Source organism: Rhinolophus hipposideros (assembly GCF_964194185.1).
Source record: "Rhinolophus hipposideros genome assembly, chromosome: 5".
Taxonomy (NCBI): Eukaryota; Metazoa; Chordata; class Mammalia; order Chiroptera; family Rhinolophidae; genus Rhinolophus; species Rhinolophus hipposideros.
In genome coordinates, this window is record NC_138051.1 from 101,667,513 (window position 1) to 101,691,134 (window position 23,622).

The 23,622-nt window shown below is 62.7% G+C and overlaps 2 protein-coding genes across 4 annotated transcripts; one reads left to right on the top strand and one right to left on the bottom strand.

Moving 5' to 3' along the window:
* The first annotated feature begins 593 nt into the window (after positions 1-593).
* Positions 594-11,332, top strand: LOC308497787 (nutritionally-regulated adipose and cardiac-enriched protein homolog). 3 transcript variants are annotated; one of them, XM_081048888.1, is made up of 6 exons: positions 594-793; positions 2,113-2,441; positions 6,654-6,780; positions 8,266-8,395; positions 9,847-9,882; positions 10,229-11,325. In XM_081048888.1, exons 3-6 carry the CDS (start codon positions 6,670-6,672, stop codon positions 10,408-10,410), a joined length of 459 nt encoding a protein of 152 aa, XP_080905014.1. In that variant the 5' UTR covers positions 594-793; positions 2,113-2,441; positions 6,654-6,669; the 3' UTR covers positions 10,411-11,325. The 3 variants fall into 3 exon arrangements, with proteins under 3 accessions (XP_080905014.1, XP_080905013.1, XP_080905015.1); XM_081048887.1 differs by having other exon boundaries at positions 609-793; positions 2,113-2,484; positions 10,229-11,332; XM_081048889.1 differs by lacking the exons at positions 594-793; positions 2,113-2,441 and adding an exon at positions 5,934-6,047 and having other exon boundaries at positions 10,229-11,229.
* TMEM179 (transmembrane protein 179) lies at positions 11,220-23,373 on the bottom strand. The gene is made up of 4 exons (XM_081048886.1): positions 22,996-23,373; positions 16,015-16,152; positions 14,624-14,702; positions 11,220-13,810 (listed from the first exon to the last, which is right to left on the bottom strand). The coding sequence occupies exons 1-4, from the start codon at positions 23,298-23,300 to the stop codon at positions 13,631-13,633; spliced, it is 702 nt and encodes a 233-aa protein (XP_080905012.1). The 5' UTR covers positions 23,301-23,373; the 3' UTR covers positions 11,220-13,630.
* Positions 23,374-23,622: the final 249 nt, after the last annotated feature.

Genomic DNA, 23,622 nt, shown 5'->3' on the forward strand with positions numbered 1-23,622 from the left:
CCCCTCACCCTGCCACCCCTCTGACTTGGACTCTTCCCCACTGGTGGGCAATACTGGGGTTCAGCCAGTGTGCCCCAAATCGTCAGCTTGGGATTTGTGCTTATCTGTTCCTACTGGAACCCTGGACATGACAGGTGGGGGCTGGGGACACGGTGGGCCCCTCTCCACCACAGGGCTTCACTCTGGGGCAGGGTCTAACCAGGAGCTGGACTCTGTGGTCAGCACACACCCCTCCCGACCCCCACATCTCCCACCTGCTTCCCCGTCCCCACTGCCATCCTCCACCCCACCCCCCACCTCTGACCCCAGTCCGTGGGTTTTCCAAGAGCTGCACAGCTCCGGGATCAGCCTGCTGGGGGGGCGGCCACCAACCCATCGTCTTGTCTGCAGGCCTGGCCTGTGTTCTCAGGGCCTGGGAAACAGCCACGTCCTCTCCCGCTCTGGGGCCAGTGGCCTATCCTTGGGGTCGCTGCTATTTCTGCCAAACGGGAGAGGTAATTATAGCTCAGCCCTTGCCAGCTGGCCGAGCTCTGCAACCCGGCAGAGGGGCCTAGGCAGGGACGCAGGCCAGCCGTGGATGACCCTGCAATCTTGTGGGTTGCACCTCCAGACCAGAGCTGCCAGGAGGCTGAGCAGAAGCGGCCCCGTCCACCTGCACGGCCCAGCGCCTGCCTCTCTAGGCGGCATAGGGCTGCTGCCCCCTGAGACGTGCTGGGCCATGCTGGACTGTGCCCATTGGAGGACACCACAGAGCCTTGCTGCCACTGTCCCTCACAGATTCAGCAGGAAGCAGGTGAGATCCCAGATCAGGGGAGCACAGAGATGCCCACTTACCACGTGAGAAGGAAGCCACCAGATCAAAGGGACGTGCTGCAGGTGGGCGGGCAGGCCAGGCGTGGGCAGAGGCCGGGCAGACGGCGCTCTGTGGCCTTGGACAGGGGCTGAGAAGGATGGGGAGCCATCCTCCCGCTCACCCAGGATGTGGACATTCAGTGTTCCAGCAGGCACAGTCCCAGGCAAACCAGGGTGGCTGGTGGCCCCAGAAGACCCAGCTCCCTGTGGGTCGCAGTGATATGGTGTGGAGGCCGGCGCACTCAGCGACTTCCCGGGCCCTGGGCTCTGAGCCCTTCCCAGCAGCATGCCTGAGCCTTCCTCCCAGCGCCTGCCTGACGCCTGGCTGTCTGTGGGAGAACTGGGCAGCTCAGTCCATTACAGCCCAGAAGTGGGAATATGGTCCTCTCCAAACATCCCAGGGCCATGAGCCAAGCACCGTCCCTTCAGAAGCCACCAGGAACCGGGGTCCAAGACCAGGGCAGCAGGCGTACACAGTGAAGGGGTCATGGGAAAGGCGACTGAGCTCCCAGGGGACAGCAGGGCCCAGAGTAGGGCACCAAGACCAGCAAGCCTTCCCCAAAGGCCCTGGGGCCTTGGTGAGGGCAGGTCCACGCAGGCGCAGCGAGCTAAGCAGAAATGGCTCATTACTCAGCTCATTTGAGCCCAGCCCACCGCGTTTGGAAACCCCAAGAACTGGCCCTTTTCCGAGCAGAGGTCATCAGTGGGAATTCCCCATCCCAGCCTGCTGTGCATGCATGGGGTCACCCATCCGGCTCAGGGCACACCATTTGGCACCTGCTGTGTGCAGACACCCCCGGGAGGGTTAGCAACCATCTCTGTCCTCACAGTGCTCTGGATGGTGGGCAAACACCCCCATTCTATGTGGGGGATTGGAACTCGGGGGCAATGACATACGTGGGTCCACCTGCCCCATCTGCCAAGGTCGGCCGTCCCCATTCCACGCACCCACCGTGTGGAGCAGATACACAGCCATCCCTCAGTCCCATCGTCAACCCACACCCTAAATGTACCCCAGAGATGTGTGGGCCGCACATCTCAGTGTGGGAAGGGGCCTCGGGGGCCAGGCCAACTCCTGCTTTCGGTCCCCTGGCCACGGCCAGCCCGGGAGGCAAGCCCGACAAGGGAGCAGTCCTCCCAGCCAGGCCTCCCCAGGACTTCTCTTGCGTAATTCAGAAATGTGAGTTATCTGGGAAGCTGCCAGCCTGTTCCCGGAGCCCCCACCACCCAGCAGCCCTCACGCTGCCCCTCCTCCTACAGGCAGGCTGGCGTGGGGGTGTCCACGGCACCTCCCCCCCGGCACCTTTTCCAGCTGGGAGAAGGCACAGCCTCAGTGTGTGGCCTCAGCCTCCTTAATTCAGCCAAGCCGCTCAGAACAAACGCCTGACCTCTGGAAGGTCAAGCTCCACCCAGCAAGGCCTGCGGTGACAGCTCCGCCAGGTCTGGACAGTCCAGAAGGCAAGGCGGTGGCCAGGGCCCTTGGGGCCACTCAGGCCACTGCCCCTCAGCTGTAACGAGATCTCCTCAGATGGTCTGTGAGCTCCGGCAGCTCCGGTTCCCACTCCGCTCGAGGCTCTGATCGCCGGCAGGTGGGCAAGATCACCCGGTGGTGCGGCACCTGCGGGAGCCCAGGTGGGTCGGGGCGTGTGCGTGGGAGCGTGCGTGGGAGTGTGTGTGTGTGTGAGTACGTGTGTGGTGGGGGGGGTGAGCAGGGGTCCAATGAGCTCCAGCCTCTCCTGGGCAAGGTCCTAGTGTGCTTCTCCCACCTCCGCCAGCCCAGATGCCCCTGGAGATGTCGCTGGTGACAGGACAGCAGGAGGAGCCTGGCAGGGGTGTGCGTGCTGAGCCATGGCCAGCCACAGGGTCAGAGCTGAGGAAGGACCCCTCCCTGTACAGGGCAGGCACTGTGCTGGAGTCTCAGAGGGACCCTCGTGAGGACGGAGACAGGCCAGCAGGCAGTGGGCAGACATGGGACGGGCAGAGTACGTGGGTCAGGCACACAAAGCTGTGACCGCCTGGCCCAGGTGGAGGCGGGAAGCCCAGTGGGTGGCATCACAGAGCCATGGGGTTGGGGTGGGTGGCAGGAGAGGTCGCTGGGCCGCAGAGCTCAGCATTTGCGAGGTGTTGAACCAGGTGAGAGCTAGCCCAGCCTGTTCCACACACCCCGGAAGCTGGTGGGAGTGGCCGGCCGGGCTGGAGGGACAGCCTGGGGGCCGCTGGGCCCTGTGGGTGCTGGCACTATCTCCCAAAGGCTTCAAGCCAATGGAGGGAGGGAGGAGGGCACCAGGCCAAACGCCACAGGCTGTCACAGTCTTGTGGATGTGTGGCCAGGCCAGACCTCTTCTCCTGGAAAGGGGTCAGGAGCCAGAGGTTAGAGGGGCATGCCCAGAGGAGCAGGGCCTCCCCAGGCCAGGACAGACGCAGGGGTGACACTTTGCAGGCCCTGGCTCTGGAGCTATTTTCCACCCTTTATCACCCATCTGTCATGAGCTGGCTTCAAGCAGAGGGCACTCGTGTTACATTGTCCCTTCCGAGTCCCCACAGCCTCTGGCTCCCACGCGGGCCCCGCCCTCCACTGTCTAGCCCGGGAGGGGGCATTGGGCAGGCGGAGACGTGTGGGAGAAGTGGGGGGCAGTACTGAGAGCAGCTTCACCTGCTGAGCGTGCCTGAACCACACCCTCCTTCCATGTTACCAGTGGGGAAACTGAGGCCCAGAGAAGCCTTCCATTGACTGAGGTCTCTGAACCAAAGGGTCCAGGACTCAAGCCAGTCCTGGGGGTCAGCAAAGAGCCCACTGCCATACTTAAGGGGGAGCTGGAGCCTGGGCAACACTGAGCAGGTGGGGAAGGTGGAGCAGAGAATAGCTCAGCCAAAGGCGCCCGGCCAGAGAAGGCGTCACGCTCCCGAGAGATGTCGGGGAGAGGACACCCCATAGGAAGTCCTCACTGTCCACACCTGGCATGGAACTGTCCCAGGTGTATGAAGTCACACCCTCTGTCTATGTAACACTAGCAGTGGCTGATGTCACCAAGCACAGGCTCTGTCCCAGGCTTGTTTCTGAGCCCTCAACACATGCCACCTCACTTGCCCTCACAAGAGCCCGCGAGGCGGTGGCTGTTATTATTCCCATTTTACAGCTGGGTGGGCTGAGGCACAGAGGTCAGAGAGCTGCCCAAGGTCACACGGTCACACGGGCACATGATGGAGCTGGCTGAGCCTATGGGGCTGCCTGCGCCAGAACCATGGCTATGCTGCCCAGCCACTGCATGTAAACACGCCCACACACGTGCACACACCTGCACATGAGTACACACAGGCTCACACACGAGCATGCATGTGCACACTCAGACACATGTACGCAACTGCACCCTCCCACACACCATACGTTCACATTCACCACACACACACGCACACTGTTCTAGGTATTTTCACCTAAACACTTATGCCACACAACTAATTGGCTGTGAGGAGATTTTGCCATGAAAAAAAACAACGAAAAATAAAAGAGATACATTAAAAAAGACATATGAAACGTGAAAAATTAATAACAAAATTAGGAAGACTTTATTGCCAAAATGAAAATACCGTGGCTTGGAAGTCTCAGCCTCGTAGGAGTAACAGCATGTGCTGCTTTGAGAGGCCACACAAGACCCAGTGTCGTGGTCCTGGCGTGCCCAAACTGGCTGCAGATGGCCAACTCCCGCTCTGGGAGGCTGTCATGTCAACAGTCACCTCCCATACGTTTGCTGACGATGAACGTGCTGGACGGGGGGGCGGCTGTGCTCCCGGAGGGTCTCCCCCCGGGATTGCTAGTGCCTCGTCCCGGACGCAGTCAGCCTGCACGTCCGTGCGCACAGCTGCTCTCCTCCACTACCCGAGACCGCCCTGCACGCTCATCAGCACCAGTCTGCTGTGGTGGAGAAACGGGCGCACCTGGGAGGGCTTTGTCAGCGGGGAAGGGACCCACCACAGCTGGCCATTTCACCTTCGTCACAAAACTGCCCGCTGCCAACAAGCTGTGCACCAAAACGCTTGTGGGAGGATGAAAATACTGGACACGGGGCACTCACACACGTCTCGCACACACAGACACACACACACACACACTCACACATACGTCACACAGTCACACACAGATGTACCCACATTACACTGCGTATACTGACACACTCATACATGAGTCATACAATTACATGCGGGTGTACTCACACTCACACGTGTGCATTCTAATGCACACTGCATGTTCACACGGGTGCGCAGCACACAATGCTCACACTACCACGCATATGCACACTCATACACATCTATGAATGTGCAGTTGCACTCACACACACACTCACATTTACACGCATGCACATACACATATATGGACACTTTCACACTTGCACACTCACTCAAACGCATACACACTCACACATGTGCACGCACTCGCACGTTGCTGTCCCTGGGGCAGACCTGGGAGCCTGGGGAGGGCCTGCACACAGTAGGGCTCCACATCTGGGTGCCACCAAAGGCCCTGCAGGTACCTGCGTGGTTTAGCCAGTTCCCAGCCTCTCCAGCCCGTTTCCTCATCTGAAAGGTCGCCCTGGGACCAAGCCTCGGCCGTTGGGCCACCAGTGGTCTCTGCTATTGGCCCACGAGTGGCCCTTCTGGCCACCCTCGGAGAGCAAGTCCTTAAGATGCGCCGCCTCCCTCCCACCTCTTCCTCCCTGGGCTGGCCGGCTCCTTCCACGACCCCATTCGCAATAAAAACCCTGATGCTGCGATAGGAGGAAATTGTTCCCTTTTGAAATAATTGAACAGTCCGGGCTCCAGGTGACATCCGCACAGGCGCTCTGCTTGTCTGTGACATTTCTGCTGCTGCGGGTCCAAGGGACACAGCCTGCCTGCTGTCTCCCAGGAGGGTTACTGCATGGCAGCCCAGGGTCACACAGCTCTCACGCAAACCCAGCCCTCCCTGCAGCTCCCTGGCTCCCTCCTTTTGGGGTGGCCATGCAGGAGCTGCACTGGGGAAGCCCCGGCTCTGTTTGGCCTCAATTTCCCGATGAGTGCAACAGGGGTGTGGGCCCATCACCCCCCAGGGCACTTGACGGACTGATGCTCAAAGCCCAGCTTCACCTGCACGGACGCAGCCCAGCAGGGTCTGGCCAGAACTGGACTTGGGGAGACTCAAAGCCAAGGACCCTTCAAAGGAGGTGAAAGGAACCTCACCCCAGAGGGGCTGCACTTAGTAGGGACAGACAGGGGTGCACAGAAACCTCACCGCAATCAGGGGTTACAGATGACAGTGGCGGTACCACCTTACACCTAGTCAGTGAGCAGGGAGGGAGGGAGGCAGAGACAGACAGTCTGGGCAGGACCGCACCTGGCACGGAGGTGGGGGGCTTGGCCTCAGCGGCTTTCCCAGCCCCGCCCCCATCACTCACCTCCTGGAGCCTCCCTCATGAAAAGGAGGCAGCAGAGGTATTCGCTGCAGCCTTATCTGCGACCTGCAAAAACTGCAAGTGGCAACAATAAGATGCAAACTTCGGAATGCCGGATACTGTGGCTGTAAATCAGGGACCTCAGCCCCGTGAAATGGTGCAAAGCAGCGGCATTGAGCAAGTCGTCAACCATACTGGTTTGGAGCAAGCAAGGTGCAGGTTTCTTGGTGCTGGGAGCACCTGGGAGGGCAGCTTGTCTGCTCGTGGGGGACCAGCGGCAGGTGGGAGCCAGCCAGCTTTCTGTAGAGAATTTCTCCTCCTCTTGTCTTATTCCTACGAGAGTTGCTTGTGCAATAAATGATGTGTTTGCTGACTTAGGACCATGTCACAGTAAATGAGGACTGTAGCACAAGCCCTGAGCCCCAGCTCCCGGCCAGAGACAGGACATCAGGCCAGAAGCGATGCGACGGCCACTCCAGGCTCACCGACGCCCAGGACAGGGAGGGTAAGGCGGGGTCCCTGGGGGCCTTGGTCTCAGTGGCATGTCAGGGCCAAGGGCCACTGGGGGCAGGGGGCAGGGGGGATAAAAGGGAAGCCTCATCCCTGCCTTTGCCCCAGCACCCCTGGGGAGGGGAAATCACAGGAAGAGACACTTTCAAGGTTTGGTCTGGCAGAGAGGTTGCCAGGCCCCCAGGGTGGGACACAGCAGGACCAAATGTTCACAGTGTCTGGTCAGGGCCAAGGGTGAGGGTACAGCACCAAGGGAGGCAGAAGGCCGGGCCAGACAGGACGTCAGAGGGACCGGGAGAGGCGGCGAGCAGAGGCAGAGGAAGTGGAAGCCATGGCGGGCTCGGAGCGGGACAGTGATGGTCAGGGTGCTTCTCTGGCAAGGTCACCTTGGCAGCCCAGGGAGGAGGATACTGGAGGGGCAGAGGGTGGAGAAAGGAGGACCGGTGAGGCCATCAGGAGGCAGCTGAGACAGGTCTGGACCCAGGACAAAGGGGCAGGACAGGGAGCACAGGGAAAGGCAGTAGGGGTTTCTCCAAAGCAGATGGGCCCCGACTTCAGACCGAGTTCTGCTGTAGCTTCTGAGCTCACTGCCAGGCCGCGGTAGGCCACAAGCATAGATGTCCCCGCTAGGGGAGGGGACAGTCAAGCCCCAGGACCCGGTGGGTCTCGTGCCTCAGCAGAATGACCGCAGCCCAGGCCAGCAGTGGGCTCTGTGCAGCCCGTGGGCCCCAGCCAGGAGCCACTTCCAAAGTGGCCCTGGCTCAAAGGGTGCTCTCACTCAGAGCAGCCTGTTGTCACCATTTTACAGACAGGGACTCTGCGTTCAGCGCAGTCTGGTAACTCTGGCTCCAGCTTGCAAATTCTGAGAGGGTGAGAGGGGGCCTGGTGGGCACGTGTGTCCTGGCTCTGCCCTCCCCAGTGGCCTGGTGCTCACACCCCTCACCTCAGCCACAGGCAGGCGCGTGGCGGAGACGCAAGGTGGGCTGCCAGGCATGCCCAGGCGCTGAGCTGGGGCAGGGCCAGCTCAGGGCGCCCAGGCAGGGAGAACCCCACAGAGCGTTCCTGCAGCTCACACGTGAACACAGCCATCAGTGTGTCAGTGACCACCAGCTACACTGTCACAATTGACGTGTGAAAACTATGACACACCCCTCGGGACTGGTGGGGGCCGAGCCTGGACGGGGACCCGGGCCTGCGTGGCCACTGACCTGATCTGTGGCTCCACCAACATAGCCATCTGATCGGGGCTGGTCCCAGGCAGGGCTCGGGGGGCAGCCCACCGGGCTGGGGCTGGGGCTGGGGACCGAGGGCAGGTCTGCAGGGCGTCTCCACACCGTTGGGTCCCCCACAGCGGGTGCGGCTGCATAAACCCAGAGGAGGGGCTGGGGTCCTGGCAGGGCAGCCTGTCTCCAGCCTCCTGAGGGCCTTGCGGGAGGGGCTCACTTCCACCTGCTTCCCTCTGCTTCCCACCCCCACCCAGGAGGGCAACAGGAAGTGCCCCCCTTCAATCCTGAGACTAAGCCGGCCAGAGCACTGCGGCCATGGGGCTGAGCCACAGAGGACCTCAAGGCATGTGCGGTTCCACGAGCCCCTGGAGGTGGCCGTCCACTGTAAGAGGGGAGCTCGGCGACCTGGCCTGGGGCTGCATGGGGAGGGGGGACAGCATGCCCCAGGACCTCATGGAGAGCCATCCGGAGGGACCACAGCCAATGGTCTGCCTTCACAGGCGCAATGCCAATAATGCCGGGCCTGTGGGGTCAGTCTGGACAGAGTGGTAATGGTCAACGAAACAGCAACTGGCAGAGAAGAATATAAGCAGAGCTGCCCAAATGGTCACTGTCCTCTCAGGAAAGGCCAGGGGGGCAGGCGTGCCTAATGCCCGCCCACACTTCCATCCATCACTCTCAAAGATTCTCCCTGCCCCTCAGCCCACCCACACCCTCCTCCTTTGTTGCCCACCTCCCAAATTCTCCCAGCCCCCGCCCAGGCTCCTGCTGATCCCCTGGTCCCTGGCTCCCACCCTGGGCCTTCCCATGGAACACAGCCCGTGTCAGCTACCTGTGCCGCGTAACAAACGACCACAAACTTCGCAAACTCAAGCAACCCACATCTACCGTCTCGGTGTTCCCACGGGCGAGGGTCTGAGCACAGTGTCGCGGGCGCTCTGCTCTACACCCCACACAGCCGCACCAAGGGCTCAGCCAGGGCTGGGTCTCGTCTGAGGTGCGGGGCCCGGTCCCAGCTCACGGGCTTCTTTGCAGAATTTGTTTCCTTGCAGCTGTAGAATCCACAGCAGCTGCACCTTCAAGACCAGTGCCAGACTCTCTGACCACCAGCCCTCCTTTTGTAAAGAACTCGCCTGATTGGACCAGGCCCACCCAAGATAATCTCCCTTTGGATTGACTCTGATTGGGGGTTTTCGTTATGGCTACAGAATCCCTTCCTCTTTGCCATATTCTGTTGGGTATAAATGAGCCACAGCCCCCCTACACTGAGGGGAGGGGACCACACAGGCAAGAACATGGAGGGGGGCAATTGTGAGAATGTCTTCGATGCTGCCTGCCACAGCCCCTCAGGGCTTCACAAAACTCACAGGCCTGACACATGGGGTGCCTCCCCAACGGCCCCTCGCAGCTCCCACTTGCTCCCCCCATCCCGGGTTCAGCCCTTGCCCCCATAGAGAGATCATGTCTCCCATTCCCCCCGCCCTGCAGCTTCTCAACAGCCCCGGGGGCAGACTGCAGAGGGCCAGCCCCTGCTGTCCCCGGCCCAGCACCCCTGCAGGACCCCCAGGCTCCCCAAAGGGGTCACCACACCCTGCGCATCTTGGAGCCCCACATTCTGGCAGCCTGACCTTGGAGCAGCGAGTCTGGGCAGACCCCTCAGTGGTGTCTGGCAGACTCTACCAGCTGGGCCTCCCATCTGCAAATCGGGAGGGCTTGTATCTGACATGGTCTGTCTCAGGGTCCTTTCGGTGGGCAAGTGAGGTGAGAAGCCCGGGCGTGTGGGGCAGGCTCAGCGTGTCCCCAGCGGGGCACCCACTCTATGCTCTCCTTCCCAGACATCGCTGGCAGGGAGCCCACTGCCATCATCAAGGGTAAGTTCTCAGCACTCATTCCCTTCATTCTCTGCCTCCCCAGGGACCCGTGCGCTGCCTCCCCTCCCCAGGGCCCTTGCCCCGCCTCCCCAAACCCCACCCCGCACCCCGCATGCAGTGCCCTGTGGCCCCAGCCCCAGGCCACCTTTGAGCATCCCCCCAGAGGACCGGGCAGGGCTGTGGGACCTCCACACCCCTGGGCACTATGGAGTCAGCCCAGGATCCCACCCTGATGGGCAGAGCCCCAGTGCTCTCCCTCCCACCTCCCACCAGCCAGCCCCACAGGGAGGAGGGAGCCCTGCGTCCTGCTGGGGCATCAGGCTCACCCTGCCCCCTCCGTCCCCAGCATCTGGCTGGCCCAGCGCCCCTGGTGTCCCCCTGCTCCTGCGGCTGTCTGTGTGCGCCCTGCTGTTGCTGGCGCTGGCCCTGTACTGTGGCCTCGAGGACCTCCGGGCCCGGCTCCTCGTCTTGGTCATGCACCTACGGCACGTAGCCCTCGCCTGCTGGCACTGCCTCCTACAGCTTTGATGGGCAGGCGGGCGCAGGAACCGCGCCTCCAGCCCTGCAGCCCCCTGGTGGGCAGGGCTGCAAGGGGAAGCCCAGGGTGGGTCTGAGCGCCCTGGCCTGGAGCAGCAGGGTGAACCTCGGGCCCAAAGGGAGTGCAGGCGGGGCCGCTGGGAAAGGGGGCCCCAGGACTTGAGATCAGACATGAGGCCTGCAGCCTGGGGTTGGGGCAGTGGCCCAGCCCCCTGCATGCTCACAGCCCGGACCTACTGACAGGCTCTGTTACGAAAGAGGTTCCACAGTCGGGACCCACACACCCAGGTCCCCTGGGCCAGCCGTCTGGACCCCAATCTGTCCCAGCAGATGTGGCTGTGTGCAGTAGCCCTTCAGGGACAAGGACCCCTCAGAGGTGAAACTGGCCTCTTATCGCTTAGGGCCAGCAGGGCCCAGACCTCGAAACCCTACCAGGAGAGACGGGTCTGGTTGTGGAGGTGGGTGGCAATCCCTCGAAGGGCCCTGAAGTCGTGTGCAGGGCAGGGCCCCGGCATGCCCACCTTGGTGGTGGTGTTGGTGCCCAGGTCTGACCCTGTCCTGGGTCCCAGCCTGGGGATTCTCATCGCCCAGGGGAAATGTGCTCCTGCCCAGAGAAATCTGAATGCGCCATCTGCTGTCGCCTCTGGAAGCCACGTGGGAGCAGTGGGCCTGGGGTGGTGGACCTGTGGGGGGGCCAGCTGCTCGTTCCTGGAGGTTCAGGAACTCCAGGTGCGAACACAAATGCAGTTTTTAACCTTGAATGACAAGCAGATCAAACAATGAAACGAGGTGAGCTGATGTATCCACGTTACCGGTATTTCGTGTTTATTTTGACTTTGAGAAATAGACACACTTAAGTTTACTTTCAGTTTAGCCAGAAGTACAATAAAAACGAGGATGTCCGTTATCAGACAGCAAGGGATAAGCCAATGGGGTGGACGCTTGTCCGGAACCCTGGGTGTGCCCGCCGCCTGGCCCTCCCGTCCAGTCCTGGGGGGGAACCCCTGCCCTCTGCAAAGGCACACAGCTCCTGTCCTGACACCCTCGTCCCTTCCTGGAAGCCCCTATCGGTGTGGACATCTGGGGCTGCCCGTGCAGCCAGCCTGAGACAGGCCCAAGTGTCTGCAGCAGCCCACTCTGCGAGTGACACAGGCAGGAAAGTGGACGCAGCTCTCTGCTAACCCGCCCCAGACCCGCTCCGGGAGGTGCACCAGTGCGGGCCCAAAGCTTCTGCGGACCTTAGGCTCCAGAAGCCCATTCTAGCCCTGCCCCGCTTTCTGGGCCTGGCTGGCTGCTGCCTGAATGGGAGGCGAGGCAGAGCCTTTCCACCCTCTGCTGGGAACAGACGAGGGGTCTTCAGGGGCTGGCAGGCAGGGCCCAGGTGACCAGATCTGCTTGGGGACCTCATGTTCTGTTAAACACCATGCCCAAGAGACCCACTGCTCTGCCTGGAACTCTGGGCCAGGCCCTGGGGGCAGAGCACTTCTGCCAAGCCGGGACCCTCAGTCACCTGGCACCAACCTCCCCCAAAGAGGCGCCAACCAAGCATCATCACAGTGACCTGCCACCTCACTTCTCCGGCCCAGGCTGCCCACTCCACCCAGCACCACTGTCCAGGCCTCTGGAGGCCCCATGCCCCCCCCACAGAGACCAAAGCACTCACTAGCGGTGAGAGCCACAGACGTGGGGAGCCGGGGTCTTCCTCCCCCTGGAGGGTGGGGAGCAGCTGCGGGGCCAGCCCAGGAAGTTAAAATTGCTTAGAGAGCCCTGGGGTGGGGTGCAGGTACTCTTACACCTGGCAGCCCACTCCTGGGTAGGACACAGAGGACTGAGTGCAGGTGGGGAAGCCAGGAAGCCCTTGGAAGAGGGGGTCCATGGCCAAGCAGGACCACCTGGCTACTCATCACTGAGCTCCTGGGTCCTGCATGCCCCTGCTCCCCCACCTGCCACTACGTGGTGTGGACATTGGGGCCTCAGACGGGAAGGCAGCCCCCTGCCCTGGGTGGTGGGGGCACGGGGCACCCCACAAGGTGCGGTCCAGAGGGGCTGTCCAGGGAAGTGTGTGTGCTCACCTGCTCTGGACACGGCCCACACCTTCCTGTGCACACACGTTCATATGCACACCTGAGTATGCACGTGCTGTGTGCTTGTGCATATGCATGCCCATGTACATTTATGCACACGTGTGCTCGTGTACATGTATGTGCTCACACGTGCACATGCGTGCACATGCATGCTTACAAGCAGACTCACGAGTCGTGTATGGGCATGTTCACATGCACTTGTACACTCACGTGCTCTCACACACTGCTTTGCACACATCCCCCCACACACACCGTCCCGTGCAGCCTTACATGCGCACGCACACCTTCACTGCATGCACACTAACACCGCACAGCCACACCCTCACATGTACACACCGACACCTGCAGTGGCACCTGGCCCCCTCCCTCCCTGCCAAGCACAGGCCCAGCCCACACACCGTGAGACAAACACTGGGGCGCAGGGGCCTCTAGGAGTCAGGCTACACGGGGCTCCCCCGGGCAAGTACTGGGGCAGAGAACAGAGGGAACCACTGGGCACTGCCGCCGCTCCCCAGGACACCCGCACAGTCACCCCCTGAGTCCAGGCCGACACCACTGCCACTGCAGTTTCAATGTGGAGACCAGGCCTGACAACCTTGGGGCCCTGGAGTGGGAGCAGAGGGGACGCAGCCCTGGGGGGGGGCCTCTGGGGCCAGAAGGCGGGCAACACATGTGAGCCCCTGCTGTCCGTCTCGGGTTCTTGTCCCACACACCACTCAGGAGTAAGTAACAAGAGTGACGTGTGACCATCGTGGGCTGCTGGGGTCCGTCAGGGACACGGGTTGCTGCCATGGAGTCACACACAGAACGACACCTGGGCAGGGGCGGTGTGGACCACCGCAAGCCTGATGGCCAGAGGGGTCTGCGAGGCTGGACGCCCTCCAGCCAGGGCTCATCAGGCAGGTGCAGGAAGCTAGACGAGGCCCTCGCTGCCCAGCCCCTGTGCTGCCCCCACCAGGTCAGCAGGTGGCCGGGCTCACCGCGGGGGGTCGAGGTGCTGGCTACGCACAGGACAGACACGCAAGGCTATGCGGCCTGGGGGGGCCCAGACAGAGCCCCCGCCACGCCCCCGGGACAAGCCGTGTGCCCCCGGGCAGCTGGGGGCACCTGAGGGCCGGCCGAGGACACTAGATGACGGCACTCTTCTCCTCCTGGAAGGAGGCCCGGGAGGCCGGCCTGGCCAGCAGCAGCTCCTTCTCGTGCAGCAGGCTGTCCAGCAGGCCCTCCTGCCGACAGCTGTGGTAGACTTTCAGGAAAGCCAGGACGGTGAGGGCCAGCCAGGCCAGCCACGAGGCCCAGAGGCCAAACTGCAGTGAGGGTGGAGAGCAGGGTCAGAAGCCGCCCACACCTGGAGCTTCGCTCTTCTGTCCCCACCCACCCCCAGGAGAGGGACAAGGGACAGGACCTGCTGGGAGAGGAACAAAGACAGGACAGGCTCCCGGGGCCAGCCCTTGCTTCCTTCCTCATGGGGGGTGGGGGGAAGCCAGGTAGCCGTCTCCTCCTAGCAGCTCCAGGAGAGCTGGTCCCTAAGGGAGCCTCCTGTGGTGGCCAGAACAAAGTGACCTTCATCGGCCAGTTTCCAAACAGTTGAAGGAGAAACAATGGAATCAGAATCAGGCCTGAGCCTGGTCAACCGGTTCTCATTTGTCACCAGACTCCTCTCGCTCTCTCCTTAATCTACTCGGTTTGAATTACGGCTGAAGCATTTTCCACGAAATCTGCGTGAAGCCATCTCCGGCAGTTTCAGCTCCTGTCAGCGAAGACCCTTCGGACCTACCGTTGTCCAGCCCTGCACAGGGCTCCGCCGGTTGCCAGGGTCCTTGGATTGGCCACTGGCCAGCACGGGCCTTGAGCAGCCCGTCTGGGTCTGGAAGCAGGCCAGGACGCCCTCGACCCCTGCCGGGTGCTGGAAGCAGCCAGCCCCACCCTGGCATCCCCTCCTCGGGGTCCTGAGTGTCATCTGCTGGGAAGCACGCACACAGGTCCTCACTGACCACCAGCATGTCCCCACACATCCTGACACGCCTGCGTTCGGCCCCCAGAATCTACCATGGTTTCCTGGAGGGCAGGGTATGCGCCCTTCCTGCCTGGGACCTCACCGACCTGGCAGCACCGCCTACCTGGGCAATCGCAAACTGATCGTAGAAGGCGGAGTTGTCCACATTCAGCTCCAAGTCGATGCCTTGCAGCTCTTCGCAGCTAAAATGCAAGACACAGGGGAAGGTGACTGCCGAGCCACCAAGCAGAAGCAGCAGCGAGCATCGCTCCCGAAGGGCAGGGGGGCTGTCCCCAAGGTAGGGCAGATGGGAGCCTCGACGCCGTCTGTGGAGCAGGGACCCCACACAGCCAGCCCCAACCTGGTGGGGGACACCAGGGCCGGCCGGGCCTCAGGGCCTGGAGTGAACGAGGCCTGGGCTCCCAAGCCCAGTAACCTCCCAGGTGAATGGGGCCCAGAGAGGGAGGCCCAGAGGCCCCGGCTCACCCTGGAGGGACTGGGGGTGGCGCTGAAGGACTGGAATCACTGTTTGTAGGGAAAAGAAAGCTGGGCGTCTCTCTGGAGAAGCCCAAAGCTATGCCCAGGGGCCACCCAGGCTCTGAGGGCTCTGGGAGGGTAAGGAAGCAGGTGGCCTGAGGGCCCAGCGAGCAAAGGTCAGCTCAGCGTGGGCGAGACACCCCCACCATGGAGGGGCTGCCTGGGGGGGTTCCTAAGGAGCCACCCACCCAGCGTGCTCAAACCTTCCCCCGGTGTGTGCCCCAGGCCACAGCACAGGCCCCCAGGGTGAGGGCACCGGCTGAGCCGGCTCCCTCAGCCACCTTGCACTTTGGGGTTCCAGGTCTGCTTTTGCTGCAAGACCCTGGAGCCTCTGAAAATGGTGAGCCCAGGTCCTGCCTTTCCAGGGTCCTGGCCGGGGCACTAGATGCTGCCCCTTCGGGCTGGGCCGTGGGCGGCCCCTCGGAGCTCAGGCAGTCACTGTGCTCCACCCGGGGCGTCCCCCAAGCAGACAGTGCCCCCTGCTCAGGGCCCAGAGCAGCCACTCTGGTCCCGAAGACTTCTGTCCCCATTCTGAAGCTTCTGCTCCTGTTGCTCACCAGTCCAGCACCTCTCAAACCCTCCGAGACCAACAGCCCAGCTACGACAGGGTCCGACCCTCTGCCTGTGCAGGCAGCGCCGGGCGCCGTCTCCAGGGCCTCCTGCTGTGTGGCCGTATCAAGGCACCGGGGCCTGGAGCCCACCCTGCGGGGTCCTGTCCACCCACATGCGGGATGCGATGTGGCAGCTGGGAGCTCGAACCTCCTGGACCCCCACTCTTCACCCGGACCCCTCCAGTGTCCGTAGGGACCCCACTCCATATGAAGTTTCAGGTCCCTGAACCAGGAAAGGACAGTGATGTCACAGGGGCAGGTCCCAGCGAAGGAGCTGGCAGGGGTGCAAAGGTCGGGGCACGGGTGGGATGAGCAGAGCTACGGGCTCGGGATGGGGCCCGTCCAGGAGGGGGCGGCCCAGGCACACCTGTGGGGCACGGTGCCCTTCTCAGTGACGGCGTCGCACCACATGGTGAAGCCCACGCTCACGATGGTGCTGGCGATGAAGACGAGGAAGACGACGAAGGCACTGACCAGCAGGTTCAGGAAGGCGTACAGGAAGGAGCTGCGGGGAGCACGGGAGGGCGGTCACCGGCACAGCCCCGGCAGGGCCCAGCCACGGGGAAGGCGGCCCAGCCCTCAGGTTTCCAGCTGGGGCGACGGGCTACAAGGGGCCAGTGCCGCTTCCCGCAGCTGCCCCTCACCCTGCAGTCCCTCCTGCTGGCCCCAGGCTGCCCGCCCGTCCTCCCAAAGACCCAGGAGTGGGAACCTTTGTTCCCACTGTGTCACAGAGGAGGCAGGGCAAGCCTGAGGCCAACACCGCTCGGTCCACCAGCTCACCTGCTGGAAAGACAAGACGCCATTCAAGGCCATCTACCCACATGGCCATCAACGCTGCTGGTCTGGACCTGTGCTAGGGTGCCACATGAGCCGCTCTGATGTCCCTGGTACAAGCTAAAAGGCTGAGCTGTGAGCAGGGCAGGGGTGGGAGGACGCGGGAGGCAGGGCCGTGAGGATGGGGCTCGCTCATGGCCGAGCTGCACCGCCCCGCGGGGCCAGGGCCTCCCCAGGGTCCACACGGGTACGGATCCCCTGGGCTGCCCTCTGACAACATGGGGGCACGTACTCAGAACACCCCACGCCACCACCAGACTCCTGTCCCGGCCGCCAACACCCACCATCCGCCGTCTCTGAACCGCCCCTCAGGATGGAGTCCGCCTGTGAGCTCCAGCCAGGCGGAGCCTGCAGAGACGGAGGACAGGACTGTCCCACAGGAGGGGGACACCACAAGGCGCGCTCCCTCAGGTGGGACGCTGCCCAGGCCCTCCTCTCACCTGCCGGCAGGTGAGATGTGAACACCAGCCAACCTAAGGTAAACGATCATGTGGACAAATGATCCTAGTGAACATTTACTAAGCAGGTCTCAGCGGGCAGCTCAGCCTCGAAAACACCCAAGCTGCCGTCGTCCGTGTGCTGACTGTGGACCCAGGCAAGGCGGGGGCCACGCACGTCCACTCATTCACACCTTCATTTATTCACTCAAGTGACAGGCACTTTCCGAGCCTCAACCCCGCCCCACCCCATGCTGGGCTCTGGAGACAAAGGATTCAAAGGACACAGTCCTGGCCCCAGGAGCCACCTAGGCCCAGGGCACCAAACCCAGCGTGAAGTACACATCACCAGGCTTGAGGGCAGCCGGACCGCCTGCGTCTCTGGGGAAGGACCCCCCTGGGCTGTCCCCTCGCCCCAGCCGCAGGGCTGCACAGACGCAGAACCGCCTGCCGGTGGGGGGGCCTCGGGAGGGGCGAGGCAGCAGCCGCTTCTTATAACCACAGCCACACTCACTCCGCCAAGGCCGGGGCAGGGTCTGGCCAGCGGGTTTGTACGTGTGCTCACGTACACACGGGGCTTAAACCCCGGTGACGGAGGGGAGAGGCGTGTGCCAGGAAGACCCGCACCGCGCCTGGCACAGCGCCCGCCACACGCCAGCTCCTCTGAAGTCCAGCACCTGCAGCACAGCTCACATGAGCTGGCTGGGCCCCCACAGCCCGCTCCCCGCTCAGCATCAAGGGCCTGTTTGCTGCTCGACTCCCAGGTCTGCCCGAGCCCTGAGGGTTTCCTCGTGCGTCGTGGCTCTGTGGCCCCTGCCCAAACTGGACCCACCGGGCTGCTGTCTTCCCAGCTCTTCAGATCCCTCCCCCCACCTGCCAGGAGGCTGACCTGAGGAGACCACACTTACGACCCCTCCGGGGCTCCTGGTTGAGTTTGGCCAATGGGAATGGAGATGGGAGGAGAGGAGGTATGCTTCACCCCCAGGTCCCTCCTGGGGGCGGTCCCAGGCTGGCTGAGTTCCCCCAGCAAGGTCCCATTCTTCTCCAGGCAGCGCCTTCCACATAACCCTCCCCTTCCCAGACCCTCCGGCTGGGCGTGGTGACAGCGACTGTGCAGGCCCCACACCTCCAGTCACCAACACAGCGAGTCATGCTTTGGCTGGGACCCTGGCAGACACAGTTCTGAACTGCAAACTACACCCGGGCAGGGTGCCCTGGATAAGAGGTCAGGGCCTATAGTTGCAAAGAGGGGCACAGTAACAGCCCGCCCCCTCCGAGGCCGCCACCAGGCAGAGCTGGTGTCAGAGCTGGCTGCCCCTTCGCCAGTGTGTGGCCTTCAGCAAGTCACCCTCTGGGCCTCGGTTTCCCCTCTGTAAATTGAGTAGTCAGAGTCCCCCACTTGGTTACCATGGAAACTGAGGGGGCTTTGTGGGTGAAGGCCTAGAGCACTGCTGCTGGGGGCTCATGTGCTCCCAGCCCCTCCCCAGGACGTCCAGCCCGGGACAGGCTCCCTGTTCTCTGGTACCTGAACGAGGCACACCTGGAGATCTGCACACGGGGCTGGGCCCATGTTGCCACAGGAGATGGGAGTGCAGGAGGTGGGCTCGGAGAAGCTGCTGGGTCACCCTGAGCAACAAGATGGCAGGGGACTGCGGCTCGGGGGCCAGCTGGGCCCCTGTGGGGCAGCAGGGCAGGCTGGGGCTCAGGCTGTGGCACCGTCCAGCACACTGGAACTGGTGCTCTGCAGAGGTTACCCAGAGCCTACAGCCAGCATCTCGGTCCTAGATGGCCGCTCCGCTCCGGCCAAGGAGAACTCGGTGGTCCCGGCAGCAGGAAGGGGCTTCCACAGGCAGAGTGAAGGAACAGCCTGCCCTCGGTGCACAAGAGCCGCTCGTGGGGACCACTGGCTCCGTAGCGGCCCTCTACGGCCCCCACCAGCACCCATCCTGCAGGCACCAGCGTCCCAGACATGCCAGTTGCTCTCCGCAGCGGGCCGCCCTGTGGGGAGGGATGGCCAGGTGCAGAAAGCAGGCCACCGGGACAACCAGTCAACGTCAGATTCTGCTCCCTGCAGGGGAGCGGTGTCCCCACGCTCAGTACTGAATTCTGGAGAGGGTCGGGAGTGGTCTGTCATTCCCTGTGCAGCGGAAGCACCCTCTGCCCAGCAAGCCCAGGATGCAGCTGGATTCTGGGTCCAGCAGAAGCTCTAACAGCAGAAAACCCAACTGTGGAGACGGCCAGACACTCTAGCTGCGTCCCTAGGAAACGGGCACGGCTCAGGGAAGGGCACCAGGCTGGGTCACCCAACTAACTAACAGCCTCTTCCTACTCCTTGTCCATTTCTGGCCGGTTTCCTCAGAACTCGCCAGGGCTCTACAGATTTTTGAAGAATTGGGTGTGCCTGGAGTCTCACTCGCCCCGGCCCCCACAGTTCACACCACCCCACCCCTCCCCCTTCCCCCAGGGATTGGACGGGGCAGCGGTCAGGACCAGGGAGCCCACATGCACACACAGGGTTAACTCCATCCTTCTCCGGCAGCCTCTTAGGGTACCCTGCCTGGATGTGCCGTCTCCATGGTGACAGCATCCTGGGAAGCCCTGGGAGTGATTTGCAGGCTGAGGGAGGCGTGTGGGCAGGCAGATGGGTTGTTTTAACCCAGTGCTCCCCAGCCATCAATCACAAACCGCTGCCACCTGGACGCCACGGGGCTCCCGCTTGGGCAAAGCTGCCTATGCCCCCCAGTTCGCGGCTCACCCTCAGCTCATCCACCTGCCCTGAAACAGCAAGGCACCCAGGAAGCCACAGGTGCCAGGTCCACTGCCTCATTCCTTCAGTCAGCAGCCAGGGTGCCCCATGCAGAAAGCTGCCCCTACCCCTTATACCCTTATAGTTCTGGGCACAAGTTGTCAGGGACCCCCTCCGCACAAGGCACACCCTGCACGAGGACGGAGCTGGCACCTTGGACACAGTATCTGACCCACGAGTCTGACCCACCCTCTGAACCTCAAGCCTGTCACACAAACCAAAGGGTGCGGCTCTGCCCTCGGTCTCGGTGGGGTCCTGGGTGGTCTCTGAAGTTGGACTTCTAAGACAATTAGTGTGCACACCAGCCCCACACAGGCCGGGCCCTCTAAAATACGAGTGTGACGGGCGGTGATGTCCTCAGTGTACTGGACGTCTCGCGCTGTCAACGGCCCTGAGAGCCCTCGGCCATCACACCTAACCTCGGAGCTCACCTAACTGCCCTCCCCAACCTCCTGCTGTCCTGAGCCCCCTGGCTGGCCCAACTCGTGCTCGCCTGGTGTACACGGATTAACCGACGACTGGGCTGGAATTGGCTTCTCGGGTCAACCATCTCACCTCTGGCGGACGAGGCAGACCCACCTTCCTGGGGGTCTGAACGCGTGGACACAGCACGTTCTGAGCCCTTGGCCAGACTGTGAACCTGCAAAGCTATCAGGGCCAGGGCAGTGACCACAAAGCAGCGGATCTCAGGAGGCAGGCACCTGTCTGTCATTCATTCAACAAACACTAATTCGGTGACCCCAGTGCACTGCCCTGCGCTCAGCCCCAGGCACACTGAGGAACGAGGCGCATGCCTGCTTTGGGCTCATCCAGCCCAGGGTCCCCTCGGACGGGCAGCCATGGCAGCTGTGACTGAGTCCTACAAGCAGAAGTACCGTGAAGACCTGGCACTGTCCACAGACGTCATCGCAGCTGCCGGACAGACAGCTGCACTGTGCAGAGGACAAGATGGGGCGGGTGGAGCCACCGCCCATGGGGCCAATACTTCCTCATGGCCCAGGAGGACACTGCAACAGGTGTCTCTGCACAGGAGAGGCTGGCCCAGCCTTGACTGCCATGACAGAGCCTGGACACAGGTCTCTGGTGGGGGGACCAGGTGAGTCCCTGGAACGGACGCAAAGGGAGACAAGACCCAAGATGTTCCTCCAACCAGGCCACATTCCCAGCAGCACGAGTGCCCTCTGTCCAGAAGACAAGCAGGGTGACAAAACACAGGGAGGTGCTGGAACACCCCAAGCCTCAGTTTCTAACTTTAAAATGGGGGTGGCGATGGCAGTTCCACAGAACTAAAGGGCACCTTCCACAAGATGACAAGGACAGAAGCTGCTGGTACGAATTCCCCAGTTTTGCTGTGCAGTTTGTGTGAGATGGGCGACCCTACATGACCAGGACTCCTCCCCCGCCTGTGCCCGGCCTCTGGAGTCTGTCTCAGCTCTGAAATATGACATCACAGCTGGGGCCCTACCCAGAGAGCTGCTGGTGTCCTTGCCAGCTGGAGCCTGAACGCCTTGAGGCCACTTGTCCTGTGGGGACAAGCTGGAATGATTGGCACGACTTCATGGCCAAACCATGGCCCCCACCTGGCCTATGTCCACTGCCCTCAGCTTCCCAGGCTGAAGGGACATCAAACTACCCACCCTGCTGACCATCCCATCCTCTTCCTAAGACCCCGTCTCATGTTCAGAGATCCTTCTCATGCCCCAAACTGCACGAGGACTCTACCTGGGGTAACACCTGGACATGGTGGTTGGCATGGTGGTTGGCAACACCTGGCAACGTGGGTGCAGATGATGTGCCTCAGGACACCAGCCATCGAGCAGCGTGAGGAAAGAGGAGCCTGGCAGCAAGGCAGAGCCCCAGCCCCGCAGCACCTGGAGGCCTCGCCAGGCTGGCACATGGCTGCCTGCAGATCCCAAATCCACAACCTTGCTGTAGGGGGTTGACTCGTGTCCCCACCAACATATGTCCACGTCTTCACCCCGGTACCTGTGACTGACCTTAATTGGAAATAGGGTCTTTGCTTGTCATTAATAAAGATGTCAGGACGAGGTCGTCCTGGCCTTACAGTTAGGGTGGTCCCTAAATGCAGTGACTCATGTCCTTAGAAGAGAGAAGAGAGAAGAGGCGACGTGAAGAGGAAGACAGAGACCGGCACGATAAAGCTCCAGGCCAAGGAGCACAACCAGCTGGGAAGAGGCCTGGAGCACCCTCTCTGCAGAGGGAGCCAACCCTGCCGACACCTTGATGTGGCCTTCCGCCCTCCAGAGCTGTGGAAGAAGGAATTGTTTCAAGCCCCCATGATGTGGCACTTGGGTACAGCTCCGGGAAACTCATACGTGTGGGTTGCTAGGATGAGCCTCATCCCACTCGCTTCCAAAATAGTGCCAGAGCAGGAAAAGGTGAGGAGGAGAACGGAGGCCAGGAGGAAGGGAGGCTTGTAAGGAGAAAGCAAGGCCCTTATCACAAAGCAGGACCCTTCCGACAAAGCAGAGCCCTTCACATCTGCTCCCACGTTTCCTGGAAAATAAGACGCAGCTCTAATGTGTCTTTTGGAGCAAAAATAAAAATAAGACTCGGTCTTATATTATATCACGTTACGTAAGACCTGGTCTCATATTATAGTAAACTAAGGCCGGGTCTTACGTTAATGTTTGCTCCAGAAGACGCACTAGAGCTGACGGTCTGGCCGGGTCTGATTTTCGGGGAAACAGGGTCCCTCCCTGGCACCCCCAGCCAAGCTCTGAGCGTTAGCTGTGGGCCTCGAGGGGCTTCCCTGCAGACTTTCTTCCGCCATCAGCCTTCCCGGGACGAGGGGGGTGAGGGGCGCACTCCCCAGTAGGCCCTGTCGCCCAGGGCCGGGCCTGCCCCCGCCCCCCCCCATGGGGAGCACAGCAGAGGTGGGGGGGTGGAGCTGTCCGCGGTGCTGACGGGGTGGCCGGGATGAGCCGCCGAGAGAGGGGCAGGTGGTAAGCCCCAGGCCGGGCGGTGCGCATTTGGGATGGGAAGCGCTGGGCTCATTCGGAGGCCGGAGGCCGGAGCCCCGCGGGGCGCCCTGGTCCCGGCTCTGCGTGTGGACAAAGGGCAGCGTGCGTGGCAGTGGTGCGGCCCGGGGTCGGTGTTCCAGGGCCTCCCAGCCCCCGGGGAGACGGGGGGGGGGGGTCCATGCTCCTCCTGGGGGAAGGAGGGCCTGGAGGCGCCGCGGACACGGAAGGGGCCCGGGCCGGGTGCGGGCTGCTCTGTTGGGGCAAGGCGGCCGCTCGGCCCCACTTACCCCTCGTGCCCTTTGCAGAGGAAAACGAGCGAGCGCCAGGCGTGCGCGGCGGCCAGCAGCAGCGACAGGAGGCTGGCGAGCAGGCCGAAGCGGCAGGCGGCCGGCGGGCCCCACTCCTGCACCGCGAAGCGCGGCCGCTCGTGCACCGTCAGGTTGGCGCTCAGCCACATGCCCTCGGCGAAGAGCAGGCAGCGGCCGCGGAAGTCGTGGCCGTGCTCGGCCAGCGGCACCACCACCACGACGCTGAGCACGAAGGCCAGGGAGGAGCAGACGCACTGCGCGCAGAGGAAGCTGCTGAGCGCCATGGCCGTGCCGGGGGCCGCGCGGGGGGGGCCGAGTCCCCGCGTCCCCGCGTCCCCGCGTCCCCGCGTCCCCGCGTCCCCGCGTCCCCGAGTCCCCGAGCGCCGCGCAGGCCCCGCCGGGGAAGCGCGGGAGGCTGCGCAGTGCGGGCGCCGTGGGTCCTGCGGCCCCGCCCGGGACGCGTGCGCAGCGGCCGAACGCGGGCCGCACCTGCGGTCAGCACTGCGGACAGCTCCCGGCGGCGAGAGGCCAGGGGGTGGGGGGAGCCAGGCTGCAGGAGGGGTACCGATGGAGGGGAGGAATGGAGCCCGGAAAGCGAACGCAACA